The sequence below is a fragment of the Athene cunicularia genome, assembly GCF_003259725.1.
Source record: "Athene cunicularia isolate RWA chromosome 6 unlocalized genomic scaffold, athCun1 chr6_part1, whole genome shotgun sequence".
Taxonomy (NCBI): Eukaryota; Metazoa; Chordata; class Aves; order Strigiformes; family Strigidae; genus Athene; species Athene cunicularia.
In genome coordinates this window covers 6,804,560-6,823,003 of record NW_020799105.1, presented here as the reverse complement: position 1 = coordinate 6,823,003, position 18,444 = coordinate 6,804,560, and the positions used below count along the sequence as shown (strand labels likewise).

General features: G+C 42.2%; 1 protein-coding gene across 1 annotated transcript in view; it reads left to right on the top strand.

The window, feature by feature from the left end:
• The window catches only part of DRGX (dorsal root ganglia homeobox), a 15,114-nt gene extending 884 nt beyond the window's left edge, over positions 1 to 14,230 (top strand). The window contains exons 2-4 of the mRNA XM_026851309.1: positions 1,802 to 1,974; positions 2,314 to 2,426; positions 12,428 to 14,230. Of these exons, the coding sequence (XP_026707110.1) occupies positions 1,802 to 1,974; positions 2,314 to 2,426; positions 12,428 to 12,693 (552 nt within the window). The 3' untranslated portion in view covers positions 12,694 to 14,230. The remainder of the gene's footprint in view (positions 1 to 1,801; positions 1,975 to 2,313; positions 2,427 to 12,427) is intronic.
• Positions 14,231 to 18,444: the final 4,214 nt, after the last annotated feature.

The following is an 18,444-nucleotide window of genomic DNA, read 5'->3' as shown; positions in this document are numbered from 1 at the left end:
TCTGCATGCTGTTTCTGTATTTTTTTTTTTTTAGGTGCTTGGGGTTAAGACTATGCAAAGATCTAATTGTAGGAAATATAATAGCTTGCCTTTTGTTCCCTAGGGTCATGTTAGTATCTCTTAAAACCCAATGGCTGAAGAGAGATAATGGAATTCACCGCAGTAAATTGGGGATTGTAAACAAATTATTTCTCCTATAATCAGATTATGCGATCCTGATTATTAAATCTGAACATGAATCATTGGTCATATGCGGGCAAATTAAACTGATTATTATTTGGAAATGAAAATCCCCTTTTGCCACTGCATTGTAGGTACTGGCTTAAAAAAAAAAATGCCATTTTGGCTATTGGTGCCTAAAGACTGAACTGCAAATTGAGATAAATGGGACAATTATTGAGCATTCAGAAGTGGAAGATCATAACTTCTTCCTGAAAGGTGCAAGGGTGAGATAGGGGTGGTGACAATTAGATTGCTGAGGACTGGTGTTTAGCCTTGTTGTTGGCTATTATGCAAACAGACAATAGATGCAAGCATTTGTTTAGCCTGCTTTCATGCAGGGACATGGGGAAACACAGAGGATGGGAGATATGTTTACATTTATACCCCTTGCTCATTCAAATATGATTAATGTGCTATAAAGCAGAGTCTTAATCGAAGATGATGTTGTCAAACAATAACTAAATAGGGAAATAAACGACTTCATCATGCTCTTTCCTCAGAAGCAGGCGAACTGTCAGTGCAAAGTCATTAAAATATGATAATGAAAAATAGCTCAATTAAATGTTGTTATAGCTGTGACCTTCATTCAATTAAGACACAAGAAAGTGTCTGCATTTTGCTTTGCATTTAACTGCTCTAAATTTAGAATATAGATAAAATCATTATTCAACGTTTGCTGATACATGCAATTAAAAGGCAGCTAACTAAAATGGAGTTGTAGGAGGAGAATAATAACAATAATAATAACAATCCTGCCTATACTTGAAGTCATGTATTAAAATGTGGATTTCCTGACCTCAGGAGAGTCTTGGCATTTTCCACCTCAAATAAAGTCCTTTCAGAGCATCACTCCAGGGTAAATGTTAAAAAAAAGGTATTTGGACTAAAAATCAGGGGGTAAAATCAAGAACATGCATATTTGATTGCATTACAGGGGAAAAAATGTTTTAGAAACTGCTGTGTATTAAACTGCAGAATGATATTCCAGAATTAGTACCTACCACCTTTTGAGTTCTCTGAATGCAGACTGGACAAATATCAGTGGAATAACAGCAAGCATCAGTCCTCTTCAGGAAATAGGCTGGATAAGATGGCCTAATACATACCTTTTCATTTCTGACCTTTCTGTTTCTAGCAGCAGCTCATTTAAAGACTTACATATGCTTTTGTGAGAGTGCTTGTATTTGTATTTAAGTCCATCCCGACACAAAAGGATTTGGATGTGTTAAAACATAGAGGTCAGTGAGAATTAAATGTGAGCATAAAGGCAAGCTTGTGTTTAAGTGTTTTGCTAACTGGTACAGTAACATCAAAATATTTTAACAAAAATTTTATTTTTAACATGTCTTTGGAATGTCTTTAGACTTCCAAGTCTGGCTTGTTTTCCAGACACAGAAATATTCCAGATGATACAAATGTAATCCTAAGGCTCAACTAGAATAGCAATGGGGACATAAAATAAGAGAAAGTTTTAGCCAAGCTTCTAAATGATTCATTTCACTAGAGTAATAATTTACAATTTCCTTGCTTAACATCTGGCTAAACACAGTATTCAGACTGGATTGCCCTCCTGCTCCAGGTGTGGTTCCAAAATCGAAGAGCTAAATGGAGGAAAACAGAGAGGGGTGCTTCTGACCAAGAGGGTTCTAAAGAAACAATGGCTGAGGTGGCACCTCCTGCGAGGAATTTAAATTCCCCTTCTCCAGCAGAACAAACCAGGAATAAAAAAGAGGGTCTGGAGATCCAGCAGAGGTAGGAGTAATACATGTTATCAACTGTCTTTCTTTGGGGCAATCATGCATCATATGTGTGTACATAGATACAAATTTGCCTGCTGCTAACCCTTGACCTACACAGCATCATCTTCACGTACAGACCAGATCATTAGAAGATGAGCTGTCTCTTGTGCAACTCGCTGCTCCCTGTGGAGATGTGGAGAAGCTGGTGTCTGTGGGAGGCTGATGTAACTTGGGTTTGGTCCCATCTAGTTGGATGCTAAGACACCAGCATGTTTGTGTGCATGCACAAATGCTGTCTTTGGAATCAGTTAGTTCTGGTTTTGTAAGGAAGTTGTTTTTTCTTCTTCATCAGCCTGAGTCGAGCAGTGGGTCCTACAGGACCTTTCTTCCCTTCCTGCCTGCCGGGGACTCTTCTCAACACAGCCACCTATGCACAAGCTTTATCCCATGTTGCCTCTCTAAAAGGTAAGTGACTGTTTAACTTCTTGGATAAGGTCAAAGAGTGGGTCTTTCAAGCTAAGCACTTGAGGCAGTGGGGAAGCCTTTGGGAAATGGTGGATCCTTCCCTCTGTTATGATTGGCAGTGATTGCACAGACTGATGCTGCAGGTACAGAAGTGAGTCTCTTGTAAGTTGTAGCATCATTTGTGGTGGAGATCCTTCACTTTACTCAGACGGCTTTAGTGAGCTCAGGGTTTGTCTCAAGGAGCAAGGCAGGTACGCTTTGCTCCTTTAGAGTTTTCTTCGCATATGCTTTATTTGAAGAGTTGGATTTATACTAATAAATTAGTTATACACATCCTTTTGCATTATACATTATCTGGCACAGTTACTGATGCTTCATCTGCTCTTTGCATGCGGTTTCCTTTGCAGTGCATCTCTGCACAATGCCAGACCTTTCTCTTCTTGAACAGTAGGTCCCCTCTGAGAACTTGAATAAAGCGCATGCATGGGGACAGGGGAGGATACAAAGTAATTCCTCATTACCTGGGACTTAGGCTTCAGGAAGGGTACATCCAGTGTCCATATCCCTTTCAGTTCCCAAAAAGCAGCAGTATGCATCTTTTAAAAATAAATCACCAGCTGATCCATTAGCTGTTCCTAGTCTAACAATTTATAAGACTAAGGGTGTAAGCAGGATGAATTCAATTTATAGATTTATAAGATGTAAAGCTTCATAGCACTGCCAAGCACAAAGTGGCACATACATTTACTCTATCCTCCAATGTGGTACAATAATTTGTGAGGAATGTTTCCCAGTTTAAGACCCTCCACTATGAACATGAATGTCCTCTAATACCTCTCACTGTGTTCTCTGGCATACCTCATGCTCTTTGTATTTCCAGTTAAATCAGCATTGCCAAGGTATATTCCTGAAGCAAATGACTGGAACTGCTGAGTTTTGCATTAACTCCAGTGTCCTGTTCCCTTTTCCCCTTTTCCTTCTGTCTTTCAAAAAAAGCTGAAGCCAGACACACCATACAGCTACTGCTGTTTTGATAGGTCTGGGACCTATGATTTTGAATCAAGAAAAGCCACACAGTATGATGTGAACCCTAAAACTTCAAGGATGATTGTCAGCCTAAACCCTGTAGGTGGGCAGAGGCTGTTGGACTGCATGAATCCTCTTGATCTCCACCCTGTGACTGTGAAGTCTTAGGGCAGAGACTTTTGGATACAGGTGAGATTCTTAAGGCAAAATGGTTGATAAATGTAGTTGTGGGCAGGTTGAAAGGTGTGGAAATGGGGCTGTGTTCAGTGAATTATTTTGGTTGGAAGAAAAGGACTTTTTTTTTCTTAAAATTTACATTTAAGCCTTTTCAAGATTAAATGCATCAATACATTTTTCTCATTTGTTTCATGTTTAAAAGTAGGTAAATTTTAGGAAAAATAACCCCAATAAACAAAAGCCAATAAAAATGAATGAAAAAAAAAGTCATGAGGATTTTGTAAAGTGTTATTTATTTGAAAGAGTTCCAGATAATATTTTCTGGGTTTTTACAGCTCAGCCACTAAATTGAGAAATTAATAATTTGCTCCTTTTTGCTTGATAGCAGTTTTACAACCTAAGGGCAGGAAAAATCCTATTCCTGAATCTCTTGCAGAAATACTTATTAGATAGTCAGTTGCCCAGGCTAAGAGGCAGTGTCCCTGAAAAATTGGTCCCAAATGTAAATACAGATTTTTTATAATTTGTATAGGGATAGTCAGTTATCAGATGCATGCGTATTCTCTTGATGAATGTTGTCAGCTACATGTGCAGTTCATTGCTGAGGTGCCCCATTTATATTTCCTCCCTGGCACTAGAAATCTCCAGATACATGCAAGGGGACTGAGATAATGTAGTATATTTTGATTTTAAGAAATCCAGTTACAGATTTGAATATCTGCATATCTGCTTACCAAGAGCTTTGTGGAGCTGCCTGTGCCTGTCAGCATATTGTTATACTTGCAAGGAACTGGTAGACTGAACTGCTGCTTTCAGGGGAGATCTTTTTCTTCTGCAGCTAGGTCTCAGTAATGTCAAATTTTGGCTTTGAGGTTAAGGGAGAATTTGTTGTTCTATAAGGTGGCAAATTTGATTTATACAAGCAGGGAATAATTGTAGCATCTTTCTTGTGGTATTTATATATGGATTATTGTCTCCTCTTTCCTCCACTCATCTCCACAAGTTCCTCTTTCCCTGTTTCTCCAAGAGCAATTCATCTGGGCGTGGGCAGGGGCTGTGCACAGCAACCTTGAGCTTCAGTCTCATTAATTGGCAATGATGAACAGGGTGATCTCTAGAGGTTCTGAGTGGACCTGATTCACTCATGTTTTGTTTTTCTGTGGTATGGAAACACCAGGTGAATGATGGTTTGTTTAAACCAATGTATTTGAGAACAGAACCAAGCTCACATGTCAGCCTGAAGAAAGAGATAATGGTTGTGGAAAGGAAGGAAGGGACAGGGAGTGTTCACAAAACCTTTATATGATGTTCTTCATCTTGTTCAATTCAGTTTGTTTGACTTTCCCTTCTCATTTCCCCCACTGAGCTAGGAGCTGATTTGCATACCTCAGGACAACGAACCCTACATTTAGGTGGGCATTAGTCTGTGTCCTTGTGTGTCTTAATGAAGTGACCTAAGCCTCTCCCTCGAGAATCTAGTTGTATTTTGCAGCAGAAAGGCTGACAGGAGTCTGCCACAGTGATTTTGAGGGCATAGGATTTTATGCCACATGAAATCCCATCAAATTCAGCACAAGGCATAAAGTTCTGAGCTGTTTGGTTTTTTGATTACTTGGAAAAGGAGAAATTCAACAAGTAGTTAGGTTTTCCAAGATTTTACAAATTTTATTGAAGAGTGCAATGATCAGGAGTTTTCCTGGTACCTCTCTCGTGCTGGCCATTCTTGAAACTACCAGGAATTCTTTGTGCTTTTGAAAGCAAAATAGTTGCTCCAGAATCAGAGCACCATTTCACTACCAATGGATGCATAACCCTGCTTTCTTCTATGCAAATATCAAATTAAATGCAGCTCCTCTATGTGGATCCCATACATAGATATATATTCCCACCATTGGGAGAATAATCCTGGCCAGTAAAGGGAATCATATTCTTCAGTAAGGCTGTAAAAGCTGCCTGCAGACAAATGGGCACTCTCAGACATCAGATACTACAGGGAAGTCTAGGTTGTTTTCTTATTCTTTTGAGGAGACAAGACGGGTTTTGTTGGGCTTGTGAGCCAACACATTGTTGGTGTCAGTGAGTAATATTTGACCAATGCTTTAGGAGACATTTAAAATCAATACAGTGAATAACAAGTGATGATGCTGATGTAACTAATTAATAATTATCTTATGCTCTAAGGGACCATTTTCACTCTGCCATCTGAGAGTTCTGTAAAGAAACTAATACCTCTCTTTCTCTGCCTTTGATTGCTTGGCTCCAGACCCAGATTTCCAAGGCTGCATAAAGTGTCTGGGGCACATAGTTTCTGGATCTAATTTGTAGTATAAGGATGTAATAGTTGATGATGAAGTTGGTCTAGTAGAGACAAGAAATCTCTAGTAGAGACAAGGAGCAGGGACTCAGCCTGCAACTTTGCTTTCAGAAAGACCGTGCAGTGAACTGTAGACTTGCCTCATGCTCTGCAAAAGGCAGCTCTCATCTGAACCCTGCATGTGCCACTTATAGATAAATGAAGGATATCGTTGGAGCATGAGACTAGATCTGCTCTGATGAATGACAAGAAAGCTATTCTCCCTAACCACTATGCTCCATGAATCCTGCTGTCTCTGAGATTTTTAATTTTTTTTCCTCAAAGGGATGGTATTGCCACCACAGGATGTTCTGTGAAGAAAGCAGGTCACCTATACAATAGCATTCAGAACTGTAATTCAGAGCATAGACTGTTCAAAAGAAGAATATATTATCACAGGACAGTTTTTCCCTGTTTCTATCAAATATTCTCTATTCAGTAATGCAACAGACTTTTTCCTTTCCTTAGGTGAATTCTCTCTCTGAACTTTAGCACATCAGAGGCTGTACTTAGTAGCAAGCATCTGTTAATTTCCATATCACCTCACTATGTACTATTCTTTCAGGAAATACAGTTTCTTATTTGAAAAATTAGCATAAGATCATAATTTCTGTGGTATATATGGTTTCCTACTTCAGGGTTTTATTTCTTCACCACTGGCTATAGTCAAGAAGAAGGTTAGCTCACATAGATTAAATTTCTGGTGTTTGTTACTCTCTGAAATTGTCCTAATTTGACAACTATGTTACTTCATTGTGGTGACTTCGATGTTTTCATGATCTTCCAAGATGAATCACTTACAGTAAACCATGCATCTGCAGTCCATTTAGTAGACTTAATTGCAGACCTCAAATATGAGGGGAAAATACTTGTTTTATTTATGGGCTGTATAACAGGAGTCATCAGGAGAAGCTAGTGTTCTGTGCAGAGAGAGACCTCAAAGTACCTTCTTAATGGATGACAGCATGAATGCAATTCATTAATGTAGAAGATGTTATTAATGGGTGTAAACAAAAATCTCCGTTTTTTAGCGGAAGTGTTCCACCATTCTGGTGGCTGAGGCCAAGAGTGTGTCGGTTACATTCCGCTGAAATTTCCCCAGACCCCGTGATGAGTGCAGTGTATGAGGAGAGAAATAATTACACTTGCCAGGGAATTACTTTCATAATTCACCCACAGCTCTGCTCTGTGCAAGTTATATCTCAGTTGGTTTCACGGCACCTCCACACCACTGATAGAGAAGCAGGACTGCATTATGCACATCAAAGTGGATATTCCAGGGCACCATTGATTAGGCTCTTTTATGGTTTGTTGCTGCTGTGGTTGCTGTTGTTCCTATTAGGGAGGCCTAATTGCAGTATCCAGGAAAAAATACACAACTAGAAGTGCCCATCAATTACATTTCAATTTCTGTTATGGAAAGATGAAGAGAATTTGCCTGATTCCATTGTGCAATTTTCATTGCCAAGACTGAAAAAGAAGTGTTCAGGGACCTAACTTACCCTTGAACTAGTGTTTACTGAAGTGAAGCACCACTGTTTACCCTAAGACTGGGGAACGGGAATCAAAACTCTTGGGGTCCTTTATTTTCTCCGTCATTCTTGATTATGGATTTACTGACTTTTCTGATGTAATAGAGCAAATATATCAAGTGGTTCTGTGTGGCATTTTTCCCAGTTTACCTGCCACTGTGACTTTAGAGAATTTAAAACATTTCTTAAGTTTGCTGCAGATGAAGAGACCTTAAGCAAATTCCTTTGATTCCTGTATCACAGGTCCCTGAGTCTAGCACTGCTCTACCTCACAAGTAGATTTTTTTTGGTCTTTATCACAAATATTTGGGAATATGAAGATACTAGGAGCCCTAAGAGCCATGGTAAGGAAATGGCTGCTGGCTTGTTCCTCCAGGACAAGTCTTGATTAGCTTAGTGGACCTTAGCTGGGCAGGGGTTCCTATTGACCCCTCTCGGAGTGACACAAGTCAGTAGGATTTATGGTTGGATCATGCTTTTGATGTGTAAGGGAAGAGTGGTAAATGCTGAGCTGATAGTATTCAAAGGGCTTATTCTGTTCTCCCAGTTCTTGAGGGCTTTGCTGACAGCTTTCCTATCCAAACAGGCAAGGCCCTGGCTTCTGAATTATTTTTTTGCAACAGTACTAATGGCACAATAAAGGAGGATGAAATCACCCTGTTCCAGTGTCAAGTTATTTACACAAAAAGGCTCCTGCTAGAGCAACTGGGCCAGATCATCAGCTCTTTGTTTTTTGCGTTGGGTGTATATGGTTCACATGTCAAGGAGATGTGAACTTACAACATCTGGGGTCTGCCGTCAGCTCTGAAGTGCTCTTCCAGCCTCTGGGCAGCACAGGGTGCCTTCCACACTTAACCAGCTTAGGCACTAGAAGAAGGAACAATCTAGCACAAATTCAGCAGCCTTGAAGCTACCCTAAATTATACTGGGAGCGTCTGATCATGGCTTTCTTGTTCTTCTGACCCTCCTGATTCAGAGCTCAAGAAGGTTTAGATAAAGATGCCTTTGCTTTTCCTGCTTGTGCCTCAGGCTTTAATAGATAGAGTGTTGGTGTCATGTATGAAGAGCAAGAGGAAGCTCTTTTTGAATCAACTCTCACTGGTAAACGACACTGTGAACTCAAGGTTGTTGTTGACCTTCCAACCTCTGTGAAAGTGATTTCAGAGTTTATGAGGATTTAGAGCTCAAGCAAACCAATGTGACTACTATCAGAAGAAAAAAATATTAATGAAGCATATTTTATCTGAAAACTAAACAGCATGCACTGACAGGTGAGGATTTTAAACAAGAATTTTTCCTCACTTCATTCCATGTCAGGTTGCTGTTCAGCTGTCCACATCAAATGCTGATATGCACAAATACTGAAAGAGGAAAGGAACTGGTTTTTTTTTTTTTCCTTTTGGAAGGGCTATCTATTAAATTCTTTAAACTGTTGAGTTGAAATACTAAATATAGATTTTAAATACTTATGTACCAATATGGGCTCTGCTCCCACCCCACTATTATCAGCTGAAACTGAACCTTGGTACAACACAAAGGGGTCTGCAACCAAAATTGTAGAACAGATATCGTTTCAATTGAAATGTGATGTTGGCAGAGACAAGACAGAACAAATTTAATTTTTCCTGTCAGTCTCTGTAGTAGATCAATTAAACTGCCAAGTGGATCAAATATTTCAGACTGTATTTATTACATTAAGTATTTATGTTCAGGCTGAGCATTTAAAGTATGATCTCATATAGGAATACAAGGAGGTTCAGATCAATTCAGCAGAATTTGCTGTAAGTTAATGGAAATCTAATTGTGTATTTTAATTTTGCGTGCAGGAGGCAGTAAGTTCCTGAAAGAAAGAAAACCATACCCTGTCTGTATTGTAGCAACTTGATCCAAATCCCATTAAAGTAATATCAGACTGTCATAGATGTTAGTGGAAGCTGAATCAAGATCTAGGGATAACACCTCACTGATTTTGGTGGGAGCTAGGTGCCTAAATTCCTCTGAGGATCCAAAAATCAGTAGGAACAATTCCTCCCTTCCCCACTGTGGACCCAGGGTTACTGCAATAAGATGTAAAAACCACTGATGTCTGCTATATGTGGATGCCTCTTTCTTGGTGAAAGTCACATCCCTGTCCATCATGGGCTGACTGACGGACAGGTGCAGACCTTGGGCTCCTGAGTCTCCCATAGTTTGTCTTGGCTTTCGTTCCAGCAAATTATGATAGATTTCACTGGATTTACAAGCTGCATACACAGGCAATTGTAAGGTAGATTCAATCTTCCTTACAACCTACATTAAAAGAAACAGGGCCAAATCCTACTCTCCTGTATTCTAGTTGGACCCTGGAGCAACTGACACTTGTTACTTTACATTTTTTTGGGTGTGAGCTGTTGTTTGCAAGAGATTTAACCTCAGTGAAAATTAAAAGAATGGTTTCTGGTTGAATTATTGCTAGAAATGTCCTAGTTTCCACCATAGGTAGCTGCACCCTCAGGTCGCAGAGCCACTAGGTAATATCAGGTCTAATTATTAAGCAAGGAGCTTAGATTCGTACTGAAGACTGATAAATATTTTATCCCTCTCTAACAATGGAATGAAAATTATTCTTAGGGGATGGTGCTGATTCCTGCTCTTTTGAAAAGGGGAAGACTCTTTTCCACTTCTCCCCACCTCCCACTAAGCAGACAGTGACCATGCTCAGCCCTGTGTTAGGTACCACAGCTGGGCCAGCCCTCCCCTCAGCCTGGGAGCTGAACAGCTGCATTTGAAAGTCTCTGTGTTAGAAAGCAGCATTGCAAAGACAGCTTATGCACAAGCAGGCCTCCATGCTTCCCCATTTCAAAGCTGAACCTTAAGATAGTGGGGCTTAATACTAGTGAAAAACTAGACTTCTGTTTGAAAAGTCTGAAAAAAGACTTCTGTTTGGCTTCTGCAGCTAAAGACCTGCTGCAATCTGTAGGGACTCTGAAGTACTGCCTCTTGGTAGAACAGTGGCTGTCCAGCACCCCACAAGTGACTGCAATTCAACAGAGCAAAAAATGACATCATGAGAGTGTTTGGTGGCAACAAAAACTGTAATTTGTGCTAGTGAATTGATTTTGTTGTAAACCCTCCTTCTGACCTGCTCAAAGCAGTCACAGAATTTAAGATCAAACTTCCTAGTGATAAAAGCAAAAAATTGAGGATATTAGTTAAGTGCTGAAACTTGTTTGTGTAATTCCTTTTAATGCCTGGACCCATGGAAATGTTGGTCTGCTGATCTTGTGCTCTATCAGAGGAGTTATTACAAGGAGAAAAGATTTTTCCAGTTGCATTAATAACTTGTCCCTTGCAGATTCTGTTTTTTTAAAATACAAGCAATACTTTTTCCTCAATGTTACCTGCAAGCTGCTAATCTCTGACAATTGCTCTGGAGAAGTCTTGCCAACATACTAAAACCAAACAACTGTCTGGCTTCATCCCTAGCAGATGGATGCTGACCCATTGTTACCAAGAGCAGAAATGTAAAAGAAAGACTACCTGCTCCCCGCAGGTTATTAGTTCCATCACTTAGTCATGAGCCATTTAACTCAAATATTAACTACAGAAATTAAAGCAAGTCCTTGGCTTGGAAAGATCAGAGGAAGACATTGCATTGTGTCAAGATGTGCATGGCCAGCTTGTTTCTTGTTGGGAGGTAGCATATCAGCAAAGGACAGGCTATTTCCAGGGGTGTAGAAAAGGATGTGGAGTTTGTGTGGCCTCTGAGACCCCTAGAAAAGTGGTGTCACCCAAGTTTCTCACCAGAGAGCAAATTAAAGTAGCAGGTCAGCCATCCCACCCTTCCTCCCCTCCCTACTCCTCTGACACATTCTCTTTTATTCAGTAGATGCATCTAAGCTAGGTACCAGGGTGATTTTTGGATGGACTACATGTCCTGCCCAGTGGTCAACCAGGTGTGCTTGTTTGGGAACTGGCCCAAATCCCAGTATTATCTAAAATAAGACAGAGGAAGAGCCTGTAGGGGTCCAGCTCAGGAAGGAAGGCAGCTGGTGGAGTAAGGACTGCCTCTGTCAGTGGGTTGCAGGGAGCCCTTTGGCTTAAAGGGATAGGAATACCCATTTCATTTTATTGCCTACTTGGAACAGCCCATGTGTCTCAATGGTCTGGCCCATCTCTTCTGATGGGACTCTTAAGCCACATCAGCAGTAGCAGCTTTAGATGACCTTGGCTCACTTCTGGAGGCCATTCTCTTTGAGGTCATCCTTAAGCAGCACAGACATGAGGTGGTTGAAGGTAGAACAGACTCTTGCAGGTAGACATGATGCCAATAGTTAGCAGGGGCCTGGCCAAGGAAAAGCCTGTCTCATCTTACAGTGAGATAGGAGAAGGTCATTAGTTCCTGCATAATAACCAGAATGCTTTGACCTTTCTCTCTGCAGCAATCTTTCAGATATAGACAAGTGATGGGACACCCCCCCCCCCTCACGCAACAAATGCAACTGCCCAAATTGATCAGGCTTCAGTGTGCAGGGGTAGGGCAGGGGATACCTCAACATACCACACTGAAAATAGCCACAGAGCAGCAGCTTGGTATGAGAGCAGGGGATGAACTGTGGGGAAATCTCATGTGTGATCTAAACTTCACTGTTTACTTCTGACTCTGCTTGCCCTTGCTCACTCTGTTTGTCACCCTGGACTGTTCACAGTGTAAGATCCTTCACAGTGGGCCTCAGCAGAACAAGATCTGACTTTTCTAGCCCTGATCCAGAGAATATCTACGTACCCACTAAATGTCAACAGGGGAGGGGATTGTTGCCGTTCAAGACTCCAACCCCATCTCTGCTGTCTCCAGATTGACCACGGAGGGAACAGTCAGACAGTCCCCATGACCTTCCCTATCAGTGATGGTGCCTTGTCTCCTTCCTCCCCAGGGAGCCCACTGTGCTCGTGCTGCGTTCCAGACCCCATGGGCCTCTCCTTCCTGCCCACCTACGGCTGCCAAAGCAACCGCACCGCCAGCGTGGCTGCGCTGCGCATGAAGGCCCGGGAGCACTCGGAGGCTGTGCTCCAGTCTGCCAACCTCCTGCCCACCACCAGCAGCAGCCCCACTCCTCCCACCAAACCCGGCCCCGAGAGCAGCCAGGACAAGCTGCCCTCTCCAGCCAAGGAGCACATGGAAGGGGAGAAGAGCGTATGAGACCGGACCGGCACCGGCCCCTCAGCTGAGGGCAGGGACCCGCTGCCAGGGGTCTGCCACGGGGTGAACTACAGTGTGGCCATGACCCAGCAGGATGTCATGGGGCCACCAGGGACCCAGCAAATCTGAGTGGCCTCTTTGGCTGCCTTTCACGCACCCTTGCTTTTCTTGCGCCGCTGTAGGTCCATTCCCTTGATTTATCAGCACTATCTGTGTTTGGAAACATTTGTGAAACTGTTTTTAGCTCCCCCCTCCACATCCCAGGGGCACTGAAACATCCAGGATCCTGGCTTGCTCCCACACATCTCAGCTTCCCATCCCGTGTGAGGTGGAGGGCTGGCAGCAGGGCAGCACTTTCAGATACAAGGTCTGAGGCAGGAGAGGCATCCAGGCATCATTTACCCCACCACGCACAACAGAGGTGAAGGAATATGCAGGTATATACCAATTTGGCCTGCTGTTTTCTGATGGCATTTGACTTCAGTCAAATCTATCCCAGGCAAAGCCAGGTGTAAGAGAAGCAGAAAATAGAACAAAATTCTTCAGAATTTTTTCCTTCTCTCTCCTTTTCCCCAAAAGTGAAACTTTTCATGAGTAGATTGCTGGGAAGTTTCTGAGATCAGTTTACCTGTGAATAAAATCCTTGCACTAGTCCCTGTGTGAACATCAGTCTGCTAGTCTTGCCATTCCCTGGATTAGACATAAAGGACACATGACTGCAGAGCAGCATTCATAGCTTCAAATGGTAATGCTTTTAGTTATTGGAGAGTGCAGTTGTGTCTAGATCTGCACAAAGCTGAGGGTATTTTAGCATCATTCTCTTGGAAAGAAAGACTGGAGAACAAAATAATCCTGCATTGCAACACTGCAAATATGTGCTTGCATATTTTGTTTTTAATAAAGAGAAAATAAAGCTTGGAAGAATATTCCTTTATGCCATCCAAAATCAGATTATTCCATTCACTGAAGGCTTGTAATGAATCTAGATATGAAAATGTCTTAATTATTACAGAGTGGGCACAGTGCAAAGGAGAAATTGGTGCCTCAGGAAATACAGTTTTATCTCTGACCCAAAACTCCCCAAAGCAAAGCAGACTAATATCTGATGCTCTAGAGCAGGCATTTCCATCTGGGGTGCCCCACATTTTTTTCATGGGAAATGTACATGCAGATTTAAACTTAGTGACATGGATTTGTTTTTCTTAGGTGCCTTTTGCAGACTCTTACACTTGTCCACAGATGTCCCTGGAGAACAGGGTGAAACCACTGCTCTGAGCCTTGACCAAGTAACGTGGAGGCTAGTTGACTCCTGTCAGCTCTGATTCTGCATATTGTGCTGAGGACCTCCTGCAATGCACTGAGCACATGCTTTTACATGGGGTTGTGTGTGGCTTCTCACAGGATCTGAGGTTGGCTATGTGCTTAGAAAGGCAATCCTGAGTAAGATTGGCAGCAAAAATCTCTCTCCCCCACCTAACTGATCTCAGCTGACAATTTCACAGAATCTGGGACTTCTCTAGGGTTTGCAGAACTTTCCTTTCCCTGAGCAGGGCTTGGTGTCAGCACCCATTTAAATGGTGAAAGCCCTGGTCTTCAGGGGGTGGCTTGGCAGCACCAAACACCTCACTCCAGGAGTAAAGAGTACCAGGCATTCCCCTAGGGTGGAGTTTGTGTCTTCTGAACATATGTCATCAGAGAGAGCATTGCTGGGTCTATCTTTGGATCCAGGTACAAAGAAAAGTCTGACAGGGTCCACATTCATCAAATGGAGTAATTTTGCTTTTCCTTTGCTACATGTGTGTTTCTTTTGGCAATCCTGGACTGTCCTAATTAAGGGGGAGAACATGCAGTAGTCTGTGATCCACCTTTGTGTTCCAGCTTCAGGAGCTGCTCTACTGAACTGTAGGTGGAGGTGCCTTCCCTGGCTGCAAATTATGGCTCAGATTAAACAACAGCAACAATCTTTTTCTTCCACCAAAATAAAATAAATTGCTGTGTGCTTTGTTGTGGGAAGTGGTTGGAGAAGAGAGAATTTTTCTTAGTGATCTTCCCATAGTTTTTTTGTGCTCCCTCTCCCAAAAGACTAAAAAAAATATTCCACTCCAAAGAGGCAGGTCCAACTTCATTTCAACATAATTACCTTGCATTCAGTTGAACTTCAGCCCTTCTGTACACTAACTCTTCAATCTAATTGTTTGATTAAACTCGTATTTCCTCCAGAAAGGTACATAAATAAGTGAATTGTTGAGCAAATTAAGAATACTTAACAGCATTGCATCTGAAAAGTAGTTACGCTGATTAAATTTTCTGTCCTTGAGGATTTTCAGGAAATTACTTTTGATCGTCAATAACACAATTAAGTAAACTACACGCACATTAGCATGAATAATTGATAAGAAATTATGTATTACCACGAAGCACTGATTTAATAATTCATGATGCGACACTCTAGTGACTGTGCAAAACTGGATAGCATCGACAAGTCTGCCTGATGTTGCTGGAAATGCTGCAATTACAAACAAGTCCATAGTTTTGTTGTACAATAAAGAAAAGTATCTGATGCATGCTGTAGTTTCTGTTTGTTTAATACTTGAATAAATTTAGAAAGAAGACTCTGAAAAGTTCCTGTACTGTTTTCATTCAGATCAATTTCTTCGTCCAAGCATCTATTCTCACATTGTTGACTGTCCAGCTGTGCTTAGACCACAAAGATGTTGCAGAATGGAGGGGTCTTTCAGATTCATAGCTGGAACATCTTGGTGTCTCACAGCTTGCAAAATTAGGGGCCCCAAAGTTTTGCAGAGCCCCCTGTTTGGAACAAGGTGGCCTTAGTCTCCCTTAAGCCTGAGCCCAAAGTCTTTTACACTCTTTAGTGTCTTACGTATTCTTGATTATAGTTATTTGGTATGATTTTGTGGGTGGTTGCTCTATGCCAGACATAAATGAAGCTTTCAGATTTGTATGTTCTGACTGCACAATACCACGTTAAACCCTAGCCCAATTCACCAACAACTCTTGCAACCCCCCTAAGGGAGACAGATGCATATTTTCATTCTCATTAGCATGCTGGGGAGAAAAGGGCATAGTAAGCCAGGTTTTCCTCTCAAGTTTTGATGTGAAATCTGTCTGCTCAGGGCAGCTCAGCCCAAGGGAACTTGCTCGAGGTCGCTGAGCAGTAGCACAAGGGCAAAAACAAAACTCAAGAGATCTGTATCTCAGTCATGCCCGCTTCTAGCCACCAGACCCTGCTCCCTTCCAGATAGACTGCCCACTGCGGATGAGCCACCTACGTTCTTTCTGTGCTATCATATATCAGGGCTGTGCCACTTAAACCACTCCTGTAATGGCCATCTCAGTAGCTCTGATTAAGTCTGGCATTTAAAAGTTTATAACTCGGCTATAAAAAGTCACTCAGGCTGAACCCCAGCGTGAGAGGCCCAAGCCCAAGGGGATGATTTACATGCGAGCTATTCCAAAATCAACCTGTGTGATATTTTTTCAGTTCTGTGATGGAAAAATGGAAGCCCAAGGTTTGAGGGAACAGATATAAGACAAAGATGTTTTGTTTAATGGCTTACTGCATTGTAACTAGATACCATGCAGTAATTTTCTGTGAATTTCCACACTAGCATGAGCCACACGTGGCATGAATGGCCTCTGTGCAAATGTCACTTGCATGATTTTGGTAAAGCTTCTCCAGTTCTGGGCTCTTTTCTCAAGAAATCACAAATATCCACAATGCCCAAATTTCCCCCATCCCCCACCTTCCCTGCTTGGACCATCTCCCAACATCCTCACTCACCACTCTGCAGAAAGCCTGCGGTCCTGCCTCCAGCTCTGGTGCTGACTTTCAGCTTGTGCTTTCCCCATGCCACAGTCCCTGCTGCCCTGCGCAGGGCCCTGCCCCACTGCTGAGGCCAGTGCCGGGAGGCTATGGCAGAGCCAGCCGGCAAGCTGGTGCTCCAGGTGTGTGCGCATGGGTATCGCAGCACGTTGGTCTGGGTTTTGTTAATGGGGGTTGATGCAAAACATCAGGCCATGAGACCTTCTTTAGAAGATTGCATGCCATTCTCTCAATTCTCCATGATTTTTATCTCTTGCACATGTATTTAGGCCTCCTTATGCCTACATACATTATAGCAGGAATGCACCTTTGCTAGGTTATGCTGTAGGCCAGTCCTTCCTACACTGCATTCTGGATAGTAATGAGACTATTAGGCTAATTGTCTCTTTATTAAGAGTATTATTTACAGTGATGCTGAAGGCCATGTGCATGCAGAAAATTATCTTCGTATACCATCAGTTCTTCCCTCTTGCAGTCGGTGCCCTCTGCTCTGTGTTCCCCACAGGTTGCTGCCCTTGGTGAGTTTGGGTTGACCTTCTCTACACCTCCCAGAGGACTCCCTCATCATGTGTCAGGGCCAGGGAGAAAAGCCTACTGGTAGTGCTGTGTCTCTGGGAAGTTTGCACTTCTGCTGTATGCTTAAGCTTTCTGCTTCCCTGTAGCAGAAAGAAATCGGCACAGTGTGGGAGGAAGTCGTTTGCTGCTGGGTGGACCACGAGGGAGCAGGGGATGGAGATGAAATGCTTGTGGTGTGCTGCTGTGGCACACTCTCCCCCTAAAAGAGCCGTTACTCAATAAAGATCCTGTTGTGCCTGGCCATTTACGTGGTGGAAGCTGTGTGTAAAGCAGGGGAAGCGAGAAGCCCTGAATTGATACCCAAGCTCCAAGTACATAATTCAGACCTTTCCACTGAAGAGTTTGACACCCCTGCCATAAATAAAAGAGCAGTAGAGTACAATAAACAATGCTTTATTCTTTCCAGTTAAAAACTTCCTTTGCACTGTAGTAAAATATTGACTTCAGGTGACCATATTACCACACAATATGATCTTTTCCTGATACTAACCAAAGCAGCCTTTACATAGATCTGGCCTGTGAGAATGAGAATATTATTGGTATATAGCAAATCCAGCCTTATTTGAGAGTGATGTATTGAAAAATATTTTAATAATCCAACCACAACATCCTTGTTACCAGGCCTAAGCTCTCTGCCACAAAACAAGTAGGTGCTGGTCTGCTGTCTCAGAAGTCTGAGCATCATTTTGTGGAACTGTGACAAGTCTCCTGTGGTAAACTTATAATAGTTAAAACTCACCAAGATTTAAAGTATTGGCCTGCATAACTCGTCAAGTATTTAACCTTGATGGCTTCTTCTGTAGTCAGTGCTTTTACAATACTGCTGTAACATCCATAACATGATACAGAGAAGGAAATAAACCATCACCACCTGTGCAATTTTAGCCAAGAAGAGTTCTCACATGCAGAGGAGCAAAAAAATGCAGCTCTTTTCTGCAGGCTGAATCACTTCCAGATCTAATGCTCAACCCAATTCTGTTCTGATGGGTCTGGAAGTTACCTTGCATCTATATTTTCTCATAAAAGGTAACAGCAGCACTGAAGCTGGTTCTGGTCTTGGACAGTTAACAGTTTATCTAAATGATCCTACAGTCACTGGAGGATGGTGCTGGAGCACCTGAGACTGTGACAGCTCTGTACAGAGGAAATACTCTCTTCTCTGGGCTGGTCTAGTGGCAGGGCGGTTGTTACTGCCCTGCTTGCTAAGCCCCAGCATAAGCTAGAGTACTATGACATTAATGCTATATACAGGTGGACAACTGGAAGTATGTCATCCTTCACGACCTATTTTATGCCCCACGGATGGCCTGGACATATATAGCTTGTTAGCT